We start from the raw sequence: 19,050 nt of genomic DNA, 5'->3' as shown, positions 1-19,050 counted from the left end.
TGCCCACTGTTCGAAACGTATGTTACAAAGGTAGTCCGCCCCTTCTACGTTAATTGAACGTAAAATGGCCAACATCTCATGAAAACGATCTTTATTTATTTCATACCCTGCCAATATAAAATCATAACGAATAACTTACACCACTTCTACCAATAAAACTAATTCAGATTGACAAAAGAAATAACACATATATAGACTAAATACCTATGTTGGTCACTTGTCGTCGTTCGCTCTTAGACGGATATTACGTGTAGTAGTTCGAAGTAATGTGTCTTGGGCAATATCTATGGTGTGTTTCTGCCATAAGCTTCCTTCTCGATCAAATACAGCTAGTATACTGGCGCTCCGATCTAAAATAACACAGATATCAGGTTGGGGGCACACATGCCACCTTAACCTAGAGAGAAAAAAATCCCAGTCATCAGACGACTCCCCCGGTGTTATTACAAATGCAATTGGAAGAATTCTCCCACTGCCATCCTGTGCCACTGCAAGCAATAGCCAATGAGTATACCTACCGAACATAAAGGTACCGTCAATTTGTACCAACGGCTTGCAGTACGGAAATGCGTCTCGACATTGCTTAAAGGTCCAAAAAAGGCGTTTGAACACTTTACATCCAAGTAGCAATCGGCCGTTGTAGTACGCATTTTCCGTTTCAAGGTCTGTGATGGCACCTAGGACGTATCTGTCTAGCACATGACACCACTGCCATATTTCATTATATGAGGCATCCCACCCACTATGCATCTTCTCCAACGCCTTTTGCTTAGCTATCCAAGCCTTGCGGTAAGAGGGAGTGTACTCTATTTGGCTACGGATACTGGCAATTAACACCGGCACTGAAGTCCTGGGATCTGCTCTTACCGTGGGCAGTATCAAGCTAGCTAACATAGCTGAATCCATCTTGGAATGATATTGTGAAACACCTATTAACAGGGTACATTAAATAATGCAACATTACATAATAAAATTTATATACCGTCAATACTGTACCTGCAGCACATGTATGTGGACCTTTGTACTTTTTTATCTCCCACAACCCTGTTATTTTCCTTAATGAGGCGTAGATCTTCCATGAACATGTGCCGTCTTGCACTGCACACTTCGCCTCAAACTTATCAGATTTGGATTTAACGACGTGATAGTTAACACCGTTTTTGATGCTATGTTGCTTCAAAGCACTAATAAAACTATCATTGTTGGTAAACTGATTACCAACTTCAAATTCACCAGAATCTACCCCCGAACTTGTACGATTACGCAACCGGTGTGGTAGATCTGGAAACTCTAATGCATCATCTACAGAGAGATCGACATTATGCATGTGGGCCGGAGGTGAGTATGCTCTGAATCGTGGATTTTCTTCTTCGTTTGAACTCCTTTCAACATCTTCAGGTTCTGTTGGAATAGGCTCCGGTTCAGAAAATAAGCCAACTTCTGCACCATCCGGTCCGGGCGCTCGAGATGGATCCACATCGGAGACATCTTCTAACCCACAATCATCTGCAGCGTATAAGGTCCCCTCACCGGTTGACATCATAGGGAGTATGTCATCCCTTCTTCGGGGCATTTGATAACGTCCCCAATTGGGTGTAGATTGCCACCCACTAGAACTTGATGTCGTTTCCCAGAACGTATTTCCAGCATCAGACGTCGAGCTACCAACGTACATGTCTCATCCACTGACAGAGTGTATTGCGGGGGATGTGTATTCGACACCGCTACCGAACATGGGCTGTTCCATATTTTGTAACCCGCTAACCGAGTGTCGGTAAGGGGTCGTGTATACATCTCGAACACTGGTCGCAAGTACATCAGTTGGCGATGTAAATTGTACATATTACTCAATATAAGCTGCTCCACTAGCAAGATGAGTCTGCACCATTGCCTCCAAGCTACGAGCACCTTTTATGTCGAACGAGTCATATGTCATCGGATCAACAGAAGAACAAAATCGATACGTGATAGACAGAACTTTCATTGGCGTCGTTTCGAAAATTTTACGCTTAATTCTTTTACGAAGTTCTGTCAAATCTATGTTCTGGTTAAAAACCAGTCGCACCGTATTCTCCGACAAAAAAACAGCACCATTCTCGGTATGGCAAACCTCACCATCGTAGTAAATAACAGCACTAATACGTTCACTCATATTTGAAACTCTAACCTTCTTAGCATCTCTAAATTATTTTTGCTCTGACTTATGTATTCTGAGAACATTTTCTGCCTAATTTATAACCTCAGCCCAAACATGCTACTGTAGCAAAAATGCGTCCCTGAGGGTGCGATTTTCACAAATTGTTCTCAAATAGCATCCTGCTAGAAGCGATTTTATACTATTTGCTTAGAAATGTCAAAAAATTTATTTCATCCATGACCTACTGTAGCAATTTAGCGTCCACGAGGGCGCGATTTTACAAATTCTTCTCAAATAGAATCCTGCTAGGAGCGAATTTATACTATTTGCTCAGAAACGTCAAAAAAAAATATTTCATCCATGACCTACTGTAGCAAGAGCGCGTTAACGAGGGCGCGATTTCAAAATTTCTTCTCAAATAGCATCCTGCTATATGCGATTTTATACTATTTGCTCAGAAAGGTCAAAAAAATTTATTTCTTCCCGGACCTAAAACCCCTAAAAAGCCTGAACCTTAAGCCCTAAAAGCTGAAAAAACCTAATGTGAAAAAAAGTCAAAATCGCGTCCCCCGGAACGCGCTACGTGGCGGCCGACATCGCTGCCACGTCAGCGCGATGTGCTGACGTGGTAGCAATGTTCTGACGCGTATCCTGACATCGCGCTGACGTGGCAGCGATTTCGAGGAAAATGGACCAATCCGATAAATAATTAAATAGTTGGCCCATTTTCGTAATTATTGAAAAAAATGTGCTTTTTTAAGTAAAATGCCCGAAAATCACCTACTTTTTATATAATGGAAAGTATCAATGAATTTATTTTATTTATTTTTTAGTGTGACGTGTTTAATAACATTAGATGAAAACATGCTTCGAGTGTCTCACGGAGAGATTTGCGGCGCCGCTATATGGGATCCTAACCCACTTCCCATCCCGCTTAACACTTCCTCCAAGTATAACCCGGTTTAGAATTTGGAGCCAAAAGAAGCGCAAGCTGAGTAAAAAAACAAAAATTAAAAATTAAAAACCAATTTAAATTGATGTGTTTAGATAATTTTTGAAATAATTAAAATTTATGATTAATTGAATTGAAATATTTTTTTATTTAAGTTATAATTTATTATTTTTTATAATTTAAAATAAATATTTTATGTTTAAAATATGAAAATAATTCATAATTATTGTAATAATTTTATTTTAAAATATTAAATAAAAAGTAAATATTTTCAATTTAATTAAAATTTTCATTTTTCTAAAATTTTTTTGAAAAAACCTTCCAAAATTTATCAAATCATAATCATAAACCATAAAACAAATCTTGAAGATAAATTTTAAAATCCAAAATTTAAAATTAATAATAACTTCTTTTTAAACGTGAGTAACAAAGGGACCCAGCCGGATATCCACGTGCTGAGCTGTCTTCCACGTGCCAGCTCACAGTGGCCTCTGTACTTGACTCTTCACTGTTGTAAAAAGCCCCCGACTCTAGCCAAGCTTTTCTAGTTGACGTATAATTGGATATCTCCGCGATGACGTGGCCCACACCGGTGTCCAGTTTGGCGGGAATATAAACCGTTTTCCCGCCATGTCCAATCCGAAGCTGGTCCCTTTCACCCTTTTAAATATTAACCTTTTAATTTCACAAGTTTTAACCGCCAATAACAGTCGCTTTAACAGCTTTGCTCCCACGTGGCATGCTTTCAACTTCTTAATTGTAGAGTTAATAGATTGTTTTATAATTAAAACTAAATATCTGATCAAAGTAAATTATTTTTCATGCTCGATTTTAATTTATTTATTTACGTAATTATGTTCATAAGCCGATGTAGACGTAGACTTAAAAAAAGGGTAAACTACATTTAAAGGTACTAAATTATTATAAATTTATGTTTTAGTTCTTAAACTATTAGAAAGTTAACGTTTAAGTCATTAAATTATTAAAATTATTATTGTATGATCTTCTCTATTTACACTGCTTGTGTCAATTGAAAGCTCTCATTCCCCTTCCACAGTTTAGTTGTTTTCATAAACGACTTTAAACCTCATAAAATTGTGAATAGAAAACTAAACATTTTTTTCTTTGATCTTTGTCATTAACTAACTGATCGATTTGAATCTAAAATATATTCTACTTGTCGATGAGTATTAATCCACTATATCGATCGCCAAATCTTTACTTGGAGCTTGTTAGTTGAATTTTTTTAATAATAACAACCCACTGACTTAAATAAAATTTTCGAATAATACAATAGTAATGTAACTTTTTGAAGTTATGTTACCAAAACGTAAATTTATTAATATTTTAGTGATTTAAGTGCAATTTACCCAAAAATTGAGAAGAATTAAGTTCCGCTTCATGTTTGTTTGTTATTTATTTAATTGGGGTACAGCTGTATAGCCATTTAACTGTAAAGACGTGCACGTAGGAACCGGTGCACACGACACGGTGTAGCTAAACCGGAGAACGTGTTTTCTGACAACCCTGTACTTGATTTACAGACAGTGGGCCCCAGATGTATGTTCTGCGGAGTGTTGGTTCGACACGTCTTAAATCATCCATTTAAAAGAAAAGAATTTTTTATTGAAAAAAGTAATTTAAAAATAAATAAAAAACTACTAAATAAATTCGAAAGCGTGCATCCACGGCTACATCTGAATTCTGAACCCATGCGCGCGGTGTTTTTTTTTTTGCCTTTTGACAAATTAAATACGGCTACGTACAATTTGCCTTTTTTTCTTTTTTATTTGACTAATAATTTTTGCTCTACAAATCTTTGTTATCAATCAAGTTTGAATTTAAACATTTTAATACTCAGATTACATAATTTATCATTTATGTATATAAATAGAGGTTAAATTTTGTTACTTCTTTCGATACCATACATAATTTATGTAGTTAATTTTTATATTTTTAAAATTTTAATTTTTGATTTAAATAATAATAGATGATTATATGTAAAGTTATAAATTTATTTTAATTTTTATTCTAAATTTTTATACTTTTCAATATTTAAAATTTCAATATTGACGTAAACAAAGTCTATTAAATTCAGTAATCAAATATTTTTTTTAATAATAATAATCTAAAATAATATTACACAATAATAATATATTTTATCATATTAAATTTTGAAAATAAAAAAAAAGTAACAACAACATTTTGTGAAAAATAAAATTTCAAAACTCGTAAAATAAATAAACTAATAGCGGTTGAACTAAAATATATGAATTAGATCTACAACTACATATCATGCAACGAAGGAAATAAGTTCAGTGCTTGCACTCGCCTAAAACAAATTGGTCCAACGTGTGGGGTTCCAGTTTATAATCTCTTTCATAACGTGCATCCGAGCTGGACTTTAATCGACAACGTGGCATCATTAAATTTAACCACCGTGTAAGAAAAAAGCAGGTCAGCACGGGCAGACTTAGTGAGTAGGCGTTACCCGCTCCATTTTTTTTCTTTTCTTCTCTGTATATATATACACACACTAATCAAGGCGTAAAATATTACAATAATACAAACATTCAAACAACATTTTTTTTTATATATGGGAGAGCATAAAACCAGGAAAAAAAAAGAGCTTAAAACAACAAGGCGTGCTTTGCGTTTTCAACTCTTTAATTAAAGAAGAGTTTTGTGGGAGTTGTTAAAAAGTTGCGACTTAGTAGAAAAGGATTCAAAGCAGAAGAGCTTTAAATGTGTCCAGATTTTGGTCTATTGTTGGTTTCATAGGTGTTTCGAGACATTAAAAAAGGTTGTTCTTTTTTGGTGTTTACCTTAAAATTTTCAATATTTTTTTGGGGTTTCTTCTAAACGAAAACAATGGAGTGGCATGCTTGTCTCGATGAATATCAAAAGCTTGTTATTCGGATGAGTACTCCCAGGTTTGCAACAAAAAATCATCAAAGAAACAAAAACCCATTTCGTTTTTGTGGATTTTACTGCTGATTTTGCTTTATTGCTTTTTACAGGGTGGTAATCGACAATACCGTTTGTCGCACAGCGACAGTTGTTAAGGTTAGCTTCCGTTGAACCTGTCCGGTCTGAAATATGAAGGCACCCCCACTTTGATTTTTTTTTCAAAGCTTTTTGGCTCATTCAAGTTCTTGTTTACTTTGATTTTTCTTCAGGTTGATAGTGCTAGAAGACATGGAACATTGTTAGATGCTGTTCAGATTTTAACAGACCTTAATCTTTCAATTAAAAAGGCTTACATTTCATCAGATGGCCAGTGGTTCATGGATGGTAAGAAAAATATTATTTAAAGCATGAATTCTGAAATGAAGTCTGTTGGTAAAATTACCTTGGAGGCTCTCCTAGTAGGATTGTATTTTACCCCTTCTACTCACAAAATAAGCAAATTAGTCTATGCATGGTAGATAAAAAAACAAACTGGTTTTTTTGGTTAAAAATTACATCCGTTTATACTGTTAACATGAGATTTTTAACAGAAAATTTTGGTTTCCTCTTTGATCTAACGTGGAGTGGTTAATTTACTCAATTTTTTTAAATAAAGGGGAAAAATGCAATCTAATTTCTAGTCCAAGGGTACTTTTACCAAAGTTCGTTCTGTTTCCATGTTATAAATTTTGGGCTTTGCTCGAAATTGCTGTTACTGGCTCTTTTTTTATGGATTTGCAGTTTTTCATGTGACTGATCTAAACGGAAACAAATTAACCGATGAGAGTGTTATTAGTTACATTGAACAGGTAGTTATTAGAACACTTAGATTTTATTTAGTGTTAATGTTCTTTTTTATTACATTGATTCGTTGTTAAACTGATGTATGTTCTGTTTGTTTTCGGGTTCTACAGTCACTTGAGACCACTTATCCTGATAAAAGCCTTGGATTTAATGGCTTAACAGCGTTGGAATTGACTGGAACAGATAGAGTTGGTCTTTTGTCTGAAGTATTTGCTGTTTTAGCTGAGTTACAATGCAATGTGGTGGATGCTAAAGTATGGACTCACAACGGTCGGATTGCGTCTTTAATCTATGTAAAAGATTGTAATTCAGGGTCCCCGATCGAGGACTCACGACGAATCGACAGGATTGAAGCACGTTTAAGGAATGTTTTGAGAGGGGACAATGATATTCGTAGTGCGAGAACTTCAGTTTCTATGGCTGTAACACACACTGAGAGAAGGTTACATCAAATGATGTCTGCAGATCGTGACTATGAACGGAAGCCTGATTTGCAATGTTGGACGGATTCGCTGGTTGTCAATGTACAAAATTGGACAGAAAGGGGTTATTCAGTCGTGAATGTTCAATGTGAGGATCGGCCTAAGCTTCTGTTCGATGTTGTTTGCACATTGACAGACATGGAATATGTTGTGTTCCATGCCTCTATTAACACAACTGGGGATAAAGCATATCTGGTACTATGTTGTTTCATGTTTTGGTTACAAACATTGGCTCCTAGACTTTTTGGACCTAAAATTTGTTGATTCTTGTAACAGGAATTTTATATTAGACACACGGATGGAACCCCAATTAGTTCGGAACCAGAAAGGCATCGACTGATCCAATGCTTACAAGCTGCAATCGAAAGGAGAGCATCTGAGGTATATTCCAATTCAGATCCTTCTCGATTTTCAATGTTCATCTATATTCCAAACACTTACGCATACTAGTTCATATGTGATTTCAGGGCATCAGGCTTGAGTTATGCACATCAGATAGGCAAGGTTTATTAACCGATGTGACCCGAACGTTCAGAGAAAATGGACTGAATGTGACAAGGGCTGAAATATCAACCGCGATGGGCATGGCAATGAATGTTTTTCATGTAACCGATGCGACCAGGAACCTAGTAGATCCCAAAAGTATTGAATCTGTAAGACAAAAGATCGGCTTAGGTAACTTGAAGGTGAAGGAACTACCATTTAGGCATCATCAAATGGCTGAAAGGCAGGATGAACACGAAATCGGGGTTGGCGGGGCGGTTTTGTTATCGCTTGGGAGCTTAGTGAGAAAGAACCTATACAATTTGGGGTTGATTAAATCCTATTCTTGAAGGTGACAACTCCATGGTAGGGGAAATTTGGTTGAAGAAAATAGGCATATTCTTTTGCTCCAGTTTTTGGGGTTGATAGTGGTAAAATATCATAGAGACCTTCATATATATACGAGTCAAATTGCATTTTAACTCTTCTACTTAAAAAATTAGACAAACTAGTCTTTTTTGTTAAAATATTCTTTTATTTGTACTGTTTAAAATTAGCATACATGACTGAAAAATCAAACAGTGGCACATGATGTGCCATATGAACGTCATGTTGATGCACAAAAATCTTATAACAGTAGAAATGAATGAAAAATTTAACAAAAGGATTATTTTACTTTTTGATTTAACTTATATGAATTAATTTGTTCAATTTTTGAATTTAGAGAGTAAAATGTATTTTATATCCTATTCTTGCGATCTCCATAGTAATTTTAACGGTTTATAGCCTTTATGTATGTGAAAATGGTGGAATTTGGTATTATTTGTTGCCCACAATGGTTGCTAAGAGTTATAGTTTGGTAGTAAAGGGGAAAAAAATGGAATAGGTGGTGGAAAAATCATGGTTTCTAATGGATAACATTTGTATATAATGACTTTCAAGTATTAACTATAATGGTTGACTTTATGTTATAAAATATATTCTTTTTTGTATACTATGTTTTGGTTGGGTCCATTAATATAGTTTTTAGTTAGTTGAATATTGTGGAGATATAAGGTCCTTTTTTTTTGAAACATATGGAGACATAAGGTCCTACACTTTTAGATTTACTAAAAATGAATCCTTTGCCCAAAGGGTAAATTCTTCACCATGTTTCGTCTCTAATCATTACAAGTAAAATGGTATTATTAAAATTTAATTTTTAATTTAGTTGGTGTGTACAAATTATAGGCCTAAGAACCCCGGCCTCAAAGCTACAAAATCCTAGCCTCTAAAATACCATTGTTATCGGAGGAGCTCTAGGGAATGTCGGAGTAGCTGGAGGCGAGAGTAGGGGATGTACTTTTCGCCGGCATGTAATGCCTTCGCAGGGAGACCATGCACGGCGACCCAAAAATAGCATCGTGAATTTCCATGGAGCAGAAGGGAGCCAACGTCAGTGGAAGAACTTATGGCTGTTAAAGTGGCTTTAGCCACTAGTCAAACTAGCTGGTCCGGAGAATCCCAAGCTCCGTCGAGCTCCAACTAGCAGGGAACCGAAGATATAATGGCACTAAACAAAGAAAGGGATGAGGTTGCTGGAGAAAAGTTGAAAGGGCCAAGCCTAATGTCGAGGGTGGAGTATGAGGGAAACCCTTACAAGATGGTCGAAAATACCTCTTAGATTGCCGATCCAAGGCTGAAGAAATAAAGAAAAGGTTCAGACATTATTCTGCCGAGAGCAAAGAGAAAACTAAAACAAAAAATGGGACGACAACAAGCATATCAAATCAACCATTTGATGATGGAAGAATCCAAAAAGGACCTCATCAGATTAATGGGCTGAGGGAATGTCTCACTCATAAAGAGCAACTAGTCAAATAACATGTGGAGCTTACTTGGACACTCTTATTTTCATATCTAAGCCACTTCATAACTATCAACTCTTCACTATTTTATCAAGTCATATTTTATCTGTCCCTTTATAATTCCACCATTAAACGTATTTAAACGGATCCACATCATGTACCAGAGTGGATCTAAGGGCTGGCGGGATAATAAAATGGTCTCCCCTAAAATGAATTTTAAATTATTTATATTTTTTATAATTTATAGAATCTTAAACTAATAGTAGTGAAGTTGTATTTGGGTACTTCAAAAATGATGAAAATTTAATTTAATATTTTAAAAATTATAAAGATATAAACTATTAAAATAATAAAATTATATTTTATTATCATAAAAATATACAATTTAATTTTGTACTTCAAAAAAAAATTCCTTACTTCATCGGTTACATAAGCTTTGTTTTCTACCTAAAAGACTCCACAAAGAAAAACAGACTCACTCTGCTTGCCAAGCTCAATTCCTTTTTAGAACCTTCAATTCATCTCCGAACTCATCAAAACCACTTTAGATCTCCAACCCTGATTCTTGTGTATCAGTGGTGTGTATATGTATATGTATGTTAAGGCTAAGTTTGATTCAATTTATTCAGAATATTTTAAACTTTACATGATAATTGATTCAATTTTATTTTTTTATAAGTTTTTTATTTTATTATTTTTACACTTTCTTTGATAAGGTTTTAATATTTTTTTTATAGAACTTTTTTTTTTCATTAATAAAACTCTTTAAAAGAGGAAAGTACATCAGTGCCCCACACAGACTAAAAGAAAAAGAGGCACGAAGCCAAATCACTTATCAGGTATGAATACTAAAATGCAAAGTTTTTAAAATTAGAGGTTAAGTCACTGATTTATCAGTGTATAACAAGTTTAGATGGCTTAGTTCAATATATTCATTAAAATATATAATTAATTTTTTAGCTCGATTAGATCAATTCACATCTATTCCTGTTTCAACTAATCCAAAACTTTTCTCTGAATCGATACCTAACTAATTTTCAGTTTAACCAGTCCAACCAACCGATTCGATTAAGATAATATCGCTAAAACGAGTTTACCCATGCCCAATACACAATATTTTTTTGAAAAATAAATTTTTATATAATTTTTAAATTATTTTTACTAATTAATATAAATTTCCAATTTTTATGTTATAAATTAATAAAAATAAATTCAATTAACTTATGAAAAAAATCCAAAAACCATCAACTCGAATCAATTTTCAATTTCTTAGTTTTGTTTGCTCAACTTTAATAATATTATATTATGTATTGAAAATCAAATAGCCATGTTACTTGACTAAACTTTATTGGAATGCCAGCAATTAGCCTTTTCTGATTAGAAAAATAAAATAAATAAATACATAAAATATAGTAATATTATTTTTCAGCGTTAGCATCATGCGTTATTTTTTAAAATTAAAAGATTCTTAATCATCTGTTCTTATTTTCCCCATTCGATGAGTTAGAAACCAAAATAAAATAAATAAAGTTAAAGGCTTTTTACCGACCAAAAAGATTAAATAAATTAAAGATGTTTACGAATTCCACTGCTGTATTCAAGTAATAATAATATTTGTCATTATTAATAAATTAAAATAAATAAAGAAAAAAAAGAGGTGAGGATGTTAATGTTCATCGAGCTCATCAATAATATTTAAAACAAAAGTTTTGAAAATGAATTAAATAGTAGGACTTGGTTTGTTCTTATCTTAAATTAATTATTTAATACCACCATTTTCTTGTTTTATGTAACTTACCTTTTAAATTTTGTTATAATATTTATAATCTGAAAATTAATTGCATTTCCAATGGGTCAGTCTTGTGGTCCATCCATGATTATAATATAAAATTATTTATTTCTATTAAATCAGAATTACTTCCCTTTTCAATAAACAAACAATAATAATTTTTTTCCTCTCGTTTTCTTCGTAAGAAAAGTATGAAATAATTTATTTTTAAATTGTTTAATCGATGGCTTGACGATTTTTCATTTTAGAAATTATAATTGCAATTATTTATTATTGATTAAATTGAGATAATCGATCTAACTAAAGCTTCTAAGTTGAATCAATACTCCAAGTTTAATTGATTTGTTTAAGTTATAGAATCTTAAAATCGAATATTTAGAGTTCTTTATTTTATTTTATTTTATTGACAGTGGTTTTGTTAATAAGTTAAATTTTTTGTTACATTTAATAGTCATTTTTCAAAAATATATTTGGCCTAGCCGTTACACCTCACCAATTTGATGACCACAACGTGTTAACGATTTTTTTATTCAGGATAAAAGTGAGCAACGTATTTTATATATTTATTTTTGTTAAAATAAGTTTAATCTTTATCTCTTGGTTTTTAATCATAAATTAATTTTTATTTCGGAAACTAATTTAATCGAGAAATAATTAAAAATCCATGAAAATAAAGATTATTAATAAGAAAATGTTCTTTTTTTTTTCTTTTTAAAAAATCGGAAAAGAATTATAAAAGATAAATTGAACAAAAGTATCATTGTTCTTATCATGTCGAATGAGCTCTAAAACTTCATTCGGGGCACTATCATAAACTTGAAGACTTGAACTCTCCTTTAGACTCAGTTTCGACAAACAATCAACTTTATTAAGGTTTCTAAGGACATATCTGATACACCATTGCCCTTCGGCTCTCATAATTCTTCGAACTATTCTAGAATGTTTTGATCGTTTCTACTTAATCGTTTCATTAAAGCCTTATTTAATTTTTAATATAAAATATACAAATCTATTTTTTACATAAGTTTTGTTTCACCATCGTGGGTGTATCATAATTTAGTAATATATATAATCTTTTGATTGAGTTGGTATCACGAGTCAATCAGACACCAACTCAATTATAAAATGACTAAAATACATTTCTATATGCAAATTAAATTATATTGTTAGGGTGTTTTTTATTTATATTTTTATTAAATTAATAAAATACACACGTGTATTTTGAACATTTACAAAATTTTTGTTTGATAACATAGATGTCACACACATATATACGTAAATTAAAAGTGATTTAATATGGTTAAGATTTGTTGAGCTTCAATTATTAAATAAAGTATGAGCTAAATATGTATACATGTAACTAATTTTTAATTGATAATACACTAATTAGTAATTAAAATTAATGTGTAAAAGTTATATATTAATTAGAGTTATGATTCTTAAATTACATATACGTAACTTTTCTGGCATCCAATATTTAGAAAAAAGAGTTGCTTCCTCTAAGATACTTGTACTTTAATTTGGAAAATCAAAACCACAAAATGTAAATATTACAAAATATTGATAGATTCAAATAAACTTCATTTTGACTTTTATATAATTTTTTTTTATATTTTTACATGTACCTAACTACTAATATCAAATTTTGTCACATTCACAATACGAGTAAAAAAATAATTTTTTTAAGTTGATGAGTTGTTTCAGAGCAAAGTAATTACAATAATTTTTAACTGAGATGGTTTTTTTAAAAGTGAATTTTAAAGGTATGATACTTATTTGAAGTATAAAAAACATTTTAATCTTCTATTTAATTGTTCAGTATCTTTTAATTCCTAACATTGTGTTATTTGTCAAATAATTTAAAAATAAATAGAAAAATTAATATTTGTTAATTTTATTGCGTAATAATTAATTATGTTTTAAATATAAAAAATTTAAAAGTCATTAAAAATTTTAAAAATATAATTTTTAATATTTTTAATTACTAAAAAAATTAATTAAGTACAAACTGATTTTTTTTCTAAATAATTTCTTCAAAAACTTAGCAACTTGAAATTACTTGTCATTCACGACAAAAAAAAACTACGTTTTCAATATATTTATATAATAATATATACCCACTTTTCATTCTATAAAAAAATATAAAATTAAAAAGGAAAGAGAAAAAAAATCTACCCACTTTCATATTTTTAAATATTTTATTTTACTAGATTCCAATCAAAGATAAAAAAAAATCAATATATTAATGTAATAAAATAATTAATATTTTATTAAAACACAATATTTAATAAATTCCTTTTCATTATTTTAATAATATTAAATTCAAACAGTTTTAAAAAGAAAGTTAGGAAGCTAAATTATCAAAAGCTGAACAACAAAAACAAAACCTCTCTTTTATTAAAATCTCTATCATTTTTCCTTCAGCTTAATTTTCTTTTTCAATTTTCCTTCTCAAATCTAATTTTTCTCCTTCAAAAATAATTTTAATTTAAAAAAAATTAAAACCCCTCCATAATCCCTGTTTCATTTAAACTGATTTTTTTTTTCTTTTTTAGCTTCGAAAATCTTAAATTAGTATAAAAAATTTAATGTTTTCTGGTTTTGAACTTTGAAAGCTGTTTTGTTTTTAATTTTTTTTCTTGAATTTTTTTTAACGAAACAAGCTGTTTGAGCTTAAAATCCAAATGAATTTTTGATAGAAATCTAAAGAAAAAAAAACACTAATTTTTTTCAAAAATTAAAGTTTAACAATGGAGTCAAAAGAATTTGTAACTACCACTACTGCTACTGCTGGAGTTACAGTGGTAGGATCCGATTCTCCATCGGACTACCACATAGCTCCAAGGTCCGAAAACTCAACCCAAAACCCGAACCCGACTCCCGGATCCGCTCCACCGCCGCAGCCCCATGCGACGCAACCGGGACCTCCGCCGCCGGTTTCAGTGTCGGGGATGCCAGAGAAGAAGAAGAGGGGAAGGCCTAGAAAATATGGACCGGACGGTTCAGTCACTAAAGCGCTCTCTCCGAAACCGATATCAACATCTGCGCCAGCGCCACCTTCGGTTATCGACTTCTCTGCCGTGAAGAGAGGGAAAGTGAAATCTCCGATATCGTTTTCAAAGGCCAAGAACGAGCCGGAGAATTTAGGTGAGAAAAACCATAACCCATTTCAAGTGATTTTGGTGGATTGTTTTCATCTTAAAAGTTGGGTTTTCTTTGTTTGTTTATGTTGATGGGTCTTTTAAGTGGGGCCTTAGAACTGGGGCTCCATGCCTCTCTATAAGTCATAATCGAGAGATCTCTTTGAGAAGCGTGTGTATGCGGTAGATTTTTTTGAATGATAGTGAGAGCATTTTTATGGGTTATTATTGAGTTTCCTTACGGAATCTTATCGTTATTGAGTGTGCTTTGCCACTTGGCATATTATATGCGGTGAAAAAATTGTGGAAGGTAGCTGCTTTGAATCTCCTGTTCAAATCTTTCAGAATCTGAACTGACTTTGATATGAAATCTGTTCAGACTATTGGAAAATCATACATGACATATAGTACGAGAATGACTCTATAAATACATAGAAAAAGAATCGAACTCATACTCGACTTGAAATAACATAGGTTGCTTTTATAAGCTCTTGTAACTATGACTATATGGGGCTTCTGTTTTGGTTACTCTGTATTTAGTTTCTTTTGAGTGTTTGAACTTGAAGTGAAGGATATAAATCATATGTATCATAGTTTTAATCTTTACTAGTAAGGTGGATAGATTGAGTGTCATGCCATTTATTTTAGCGAACAAAGCAACTTCTTGGTGTAATACACTGTTTTTCGGTGTATCAAAATAAAACCGGGTGATTTTCATGAATGTCCCCGGGGTGATCTTTGTTCTTTGGCTGGATTTGTGCTACGCAATGAACTTTTAGTTGGTTTTCCGTTTTGGTTATAATTTGGGGATAAGTGGATCATGATAGTTTCTTGGAAATCTCATATCTATGCATTTGTGTTCTGCGGTGTTTGGTTTTTTATTACATCATTCTCTTTTCTCTTCTTTGTTTAATCCGATTTTGTTTTCACAATTCTGTGTGTGTTGATGGAAGATCTCTTATGCCGAGATAACTCCTATGTGCTGTTGCTGATTCTTATGACTTTCTCAATGTAGGTGAATGGGTTCCATGTTCTGTCGGAGCTAATTTTACGCCGCATATCATCACTGTTAATGCTGGTGAGGTATGTTGTATAGATAACATTGAGCTTGCGTGATGTTTTTGTTTGGTTATGAATGTGAAAGATCTGAATTTTCTTGCTGAGGAATATGGTTCAAGAATACTGCGAGTTTCATTCTGATGTTTAGCCAAGAACAAAACTCGTTAATTCATTACGTCAGGGGATTTAATTTTTGTTCTTTTAGGATGTCACAATGAAGATTATATCATTTTCCCAACAAGGGCCTCGAGCTATATGTATTCTCTCTGCAAATGGGATCATCTCAAGTGTCACTCTTCGGCAACCAGATTCTTCCGGGGGTACATTGACATACGAGGTAAATGCTCTGTTTCTCTTTAATTCTACATCAGTTGTGAGACATCCTTTGAATTATATCGTCAAAAGTTGTGAGCTATTGCATGAACATCTTACAGATGTACATGTGACGTGCACGCCCTTGTGCATAAGCATATATTCGAAGTATAGGAGTAAAATTTCCAGAAAAACCGACATCGCTTTGATTGATTTTACTCTTCTAAGTTGCAATATGGCCTCCTCTTCATAATAATTCTGCATTTCTTGACTTTGATGTTCATTAATCCTAGGGTGAAGTAGTTCTACTTTGTTATTTCATCCTTCATCGGCAAACGTATGATCTCTTCTCAAATTTCCTGTAGGGTCGTTTTGAGATACTGTCCTTGTCCGGTTCTTTCATGCCCAATGAAAGTGGAGGAACAAGAAGCAGATCTGGCGGGATGAGTGTTTCATTAGCAAGTCCAGATGGACGTGTAGTAGGTGGTGGAGTCGCTGGACTCCTAGTAGCTGCTGGTCCCGTGCAGGTTTGGCTTCGGTTTTGCCACTCTTTTCTCTCTGTTATTTCCGGTCTTCATATTTTCACAACTTCGTTTAACCAAATGATTACCGCAACCCTAGTTACGACATAGCTTCTAACTTCTTACTTTCTGTTGTTGCAAACCAGGTTGTAGTAGGCAGTTTTCTGGCCGGGAACCAGCACGAACAGAATCTGAAGAAACAGAAGCACGACTCTGTAACAATATCAGCTGCCACACCAATGGCTGTTATTCCCATTTCTAGTGCCGATCCCAAATTAAACATCTCCTCATCTTTCCGTGGCGATACTTGGTCGCCGACGGATTCAAGAAATAAGCCCACTGACATTAATGCATCTCTGCCTGGAGGCTAATATAAAACATTACAATGTTTGATATCAAAAGCGTCAATGAATTTCATTCTCACCGTAGTTGTCATTGTTGTTGTTGTTGTTGCTGTTGTTGTTGTTTTATGTGTAAGTTTATCGACTTCTCACAAGTACCGACATGTTCATGTTCATGTCCGGCTCGGGTTTGGTTTACCCAATTTATTTTTCTCTAGTAGTTAGTCTTTTCAGTGTAGAATATTGAGTGTACTGTTTTAGTGAGAGAGAGCATTAGCCTTTCTTCCAAGTTATGGATTTGTGATTGAGAAAAAACCAATGTATTTTGAACATCTCAAATTCATTGCTAATGGATAATTTATGTAGCTTCAGATTATTATTGGTTCAGTCAGCTGGTTGAATCAGTTAAAAAGAGCTAAAATCTCAAATTGAAGAGGAAAAAAAATGTTAAATTCTGTTATTAGTCCTTGTACTTCACAAATTAATTTTTTATATCATATTGCAAGTTGTAATTACAAAGTTACATAATTTATATTTTAAAAATATATTAATTATTATAGAAAAATTATTAGGACGATAAAAAAATCTAAACAAGTAAAAGAAAATTAAAATCAAATTATCATATGTATTATGTTAGTCCAAAAAAAGTAGTTGATAATATTATTACCAATAAAAATAAATATCATATGTAATTTTATCTAATTGTTTTAGTGTTCCATATTTGTTGGATTATTCCCTCTTTGATATTTAATATAAACTCATTTTCATCAAATGTTGGTTATTGATCGAGTTCATCATCTTGAGAATATGAATTTATATCATTAAAATTATCAAGATCTCTTTCATCCATGTACTCTTCAACGTATGAATCATCTTAAATCGACCTATAAATGAAACTATGAAATATGCAACATGCTAGTACGATCTAGCATTATTTCTTTTATGCTATACTAAGGTGATGCTGTTAAAAAAGAAATGTTTTTTTAAAACAACAAATGTTCTCTCAACCACATTTTGAAACCTCGAATGTCCCAAATTAAAAAGTTCATGAATCATCTCTAGTGCTTGTGTTTAGCTTCATTCCCTCAAATGATATCATACTCCATGACATAATGCAAGAAAATTTTTTATATTTGCATAAGTAACATCTAACATATAATATTAGGGTTCACGATGCAAATAGCATGTAGTATTAATCATAAAAACTCATATAAACTTAAGCTAGAAAAATAATTGTGCTAGGTTATAACATTTTTATAATATATTAATTAAGACAAAAATAATATAAAATCTATAATATATAATTTTTATAGTCTAATAATTTTCATAACATTTTTTATAAAAAATATAATTTTTTGTCATAATTTTAAAAAGTTATTTTCTTTTACAAATAAGTTATAATAAAAAACTATAACACTTTTTTTTTACCAATAAGCATATTATTTTTTATAATATATAGTGCAGACACATAATTAAGTTATGTCGATATTTCTTAGCCATAAGTTTTTATAAATATGTTACACTTTTATAACATGTAGTTATTTTTTATAATAAACTTTTTTATCATAACTTTAAAAAATAGGATTTAAATAATATAAATTTTTGTTATAACTGTATAAAGTACACAAAAATTATTTTTTATAATATGATTTTTTAAGATTTATAATATAATAAATCTTAAGTCATAATTATCCTAAACACTCATTCATACTTATAATATAAAAAATTATAACTTAGTATAAAAATAATATTTTTAAAAAAAATTAAATTTGGGTGTAATCAAGTGCATAATTACTATAATTTTCACCCTTAAAAATTAGAAAGTGTAATTGGGATGCTCCAATTACATCTAATTCAATGGTAGCTATAAATTATAATGGTTATCCAAACATACCACCATCTGTAATTACAAGTAATTACACCCAAATCTAATTATTAAGTGGCTTTCCAAACACTACCTAATGTAAAAAAAAAAACGGTATGACACATCCAACAAATGAAAATGTATCACATGGCATTCATTTTGATATGGAAATTGATGGCTTGGAATTCATTAAGAAAACATTTAAAAATATATTTTTATAATATTTAAAGAATATATAAAATAGAAAAAAATTAAATTTAAGAATAATTTTATAATAAACAAACTATATAAAAAATATAAAAATGATAAATAAGTTTAAATTGAAAACATTCAATTTTTTATAATATCAATTATATAAAATTTTAAAAAA

The 19,050-nt window shown here is 31.8% G+C and overlaps 2 protein-coding genes across 3 annotated transcripts; both read left to right on the top strand.

Moving 5' to 3' along the window:
- Positions 1-5,624: 5,624 nt before the first annotated feature.
- Positions 5,625-8,799, top strand: LOC107904499 (ACT domain-containing protein ACR8). 2 transcript variants are annotated; one of them, XM_016830892.2, is made up of 7 exons: positions 5,625-6,022; positions 6,110-6,155; positions 6,269-6,383; positions 6,780-6,847; positions 6,953-7,519; positions 7,601-7,705; positions 7,792-8,799. In XM_016830892.2, exons 1-7 carry the CDS (start codon positions 5,961-5,963, stop codon positions 8,155-8,157), a joined length of 1,329 nt encoding a protein of 442 aa, XP_016686381.2. In that variant the 5' UTR covers positions 5,625-5,960; the 3' UTR covers positions 8,158-8,799. The 2 variants fall into 2 exon arrangements, with proteins under 2 accessions (XP_016686381.2, XP_016686382.2); XM_016830893.2 differs by having other exon boundaries at positions 5,650-5,892.
- A 4,997-nt stretch (positions 8,800-13,796) lies between these two features.
- Positions 13,797-17,192, top strand: LOC107904500 (AT-hook motif nuclear-localized protein 1). The gene is made up of 5 exons (XM_041105446.1): positions 13,797-14,590; positions 15,599-15,666; positions 15,848-15,979; positions 16,320-16,481; positions 16,622-17,192. Exons 1-5 carry the CDS (start codon positions 14,194-14,196, stop codon positions 16,844-16,846), a joined length of 984 nt encoding a protein of 327 aa, XP_040961380.1. The 5' UTR covers positions 13,797-14,193; the 3' UTR covers positions 16,847-17,192.
- The last annotated feature ends 1,858 nt before the right edge of the window (positions 17,193-19,050 follow it).

Source organism: Gossypium hirsutum, chromosome D11, assembly GCF_007990345.1.
Source record: "Gossypium hirsutum isolate 1008001.06 chromosome D11, Gossypium_hirsutum_v2.1, whole genome shotgun sequence".
In the NCBI taxonomy this organism is placed as follows: Eukaryota; Viridiplantae; Streptophyta; class Magnoliopsida; order Malvales; family Malvaceae; genus Gossypium; species Gossypium hirsutum.
The sequence above is the reverse complement of the archived record's forward strand: the minus strand, read 5'-3'. Positions and strand labels throughout refer to the sequence as shown.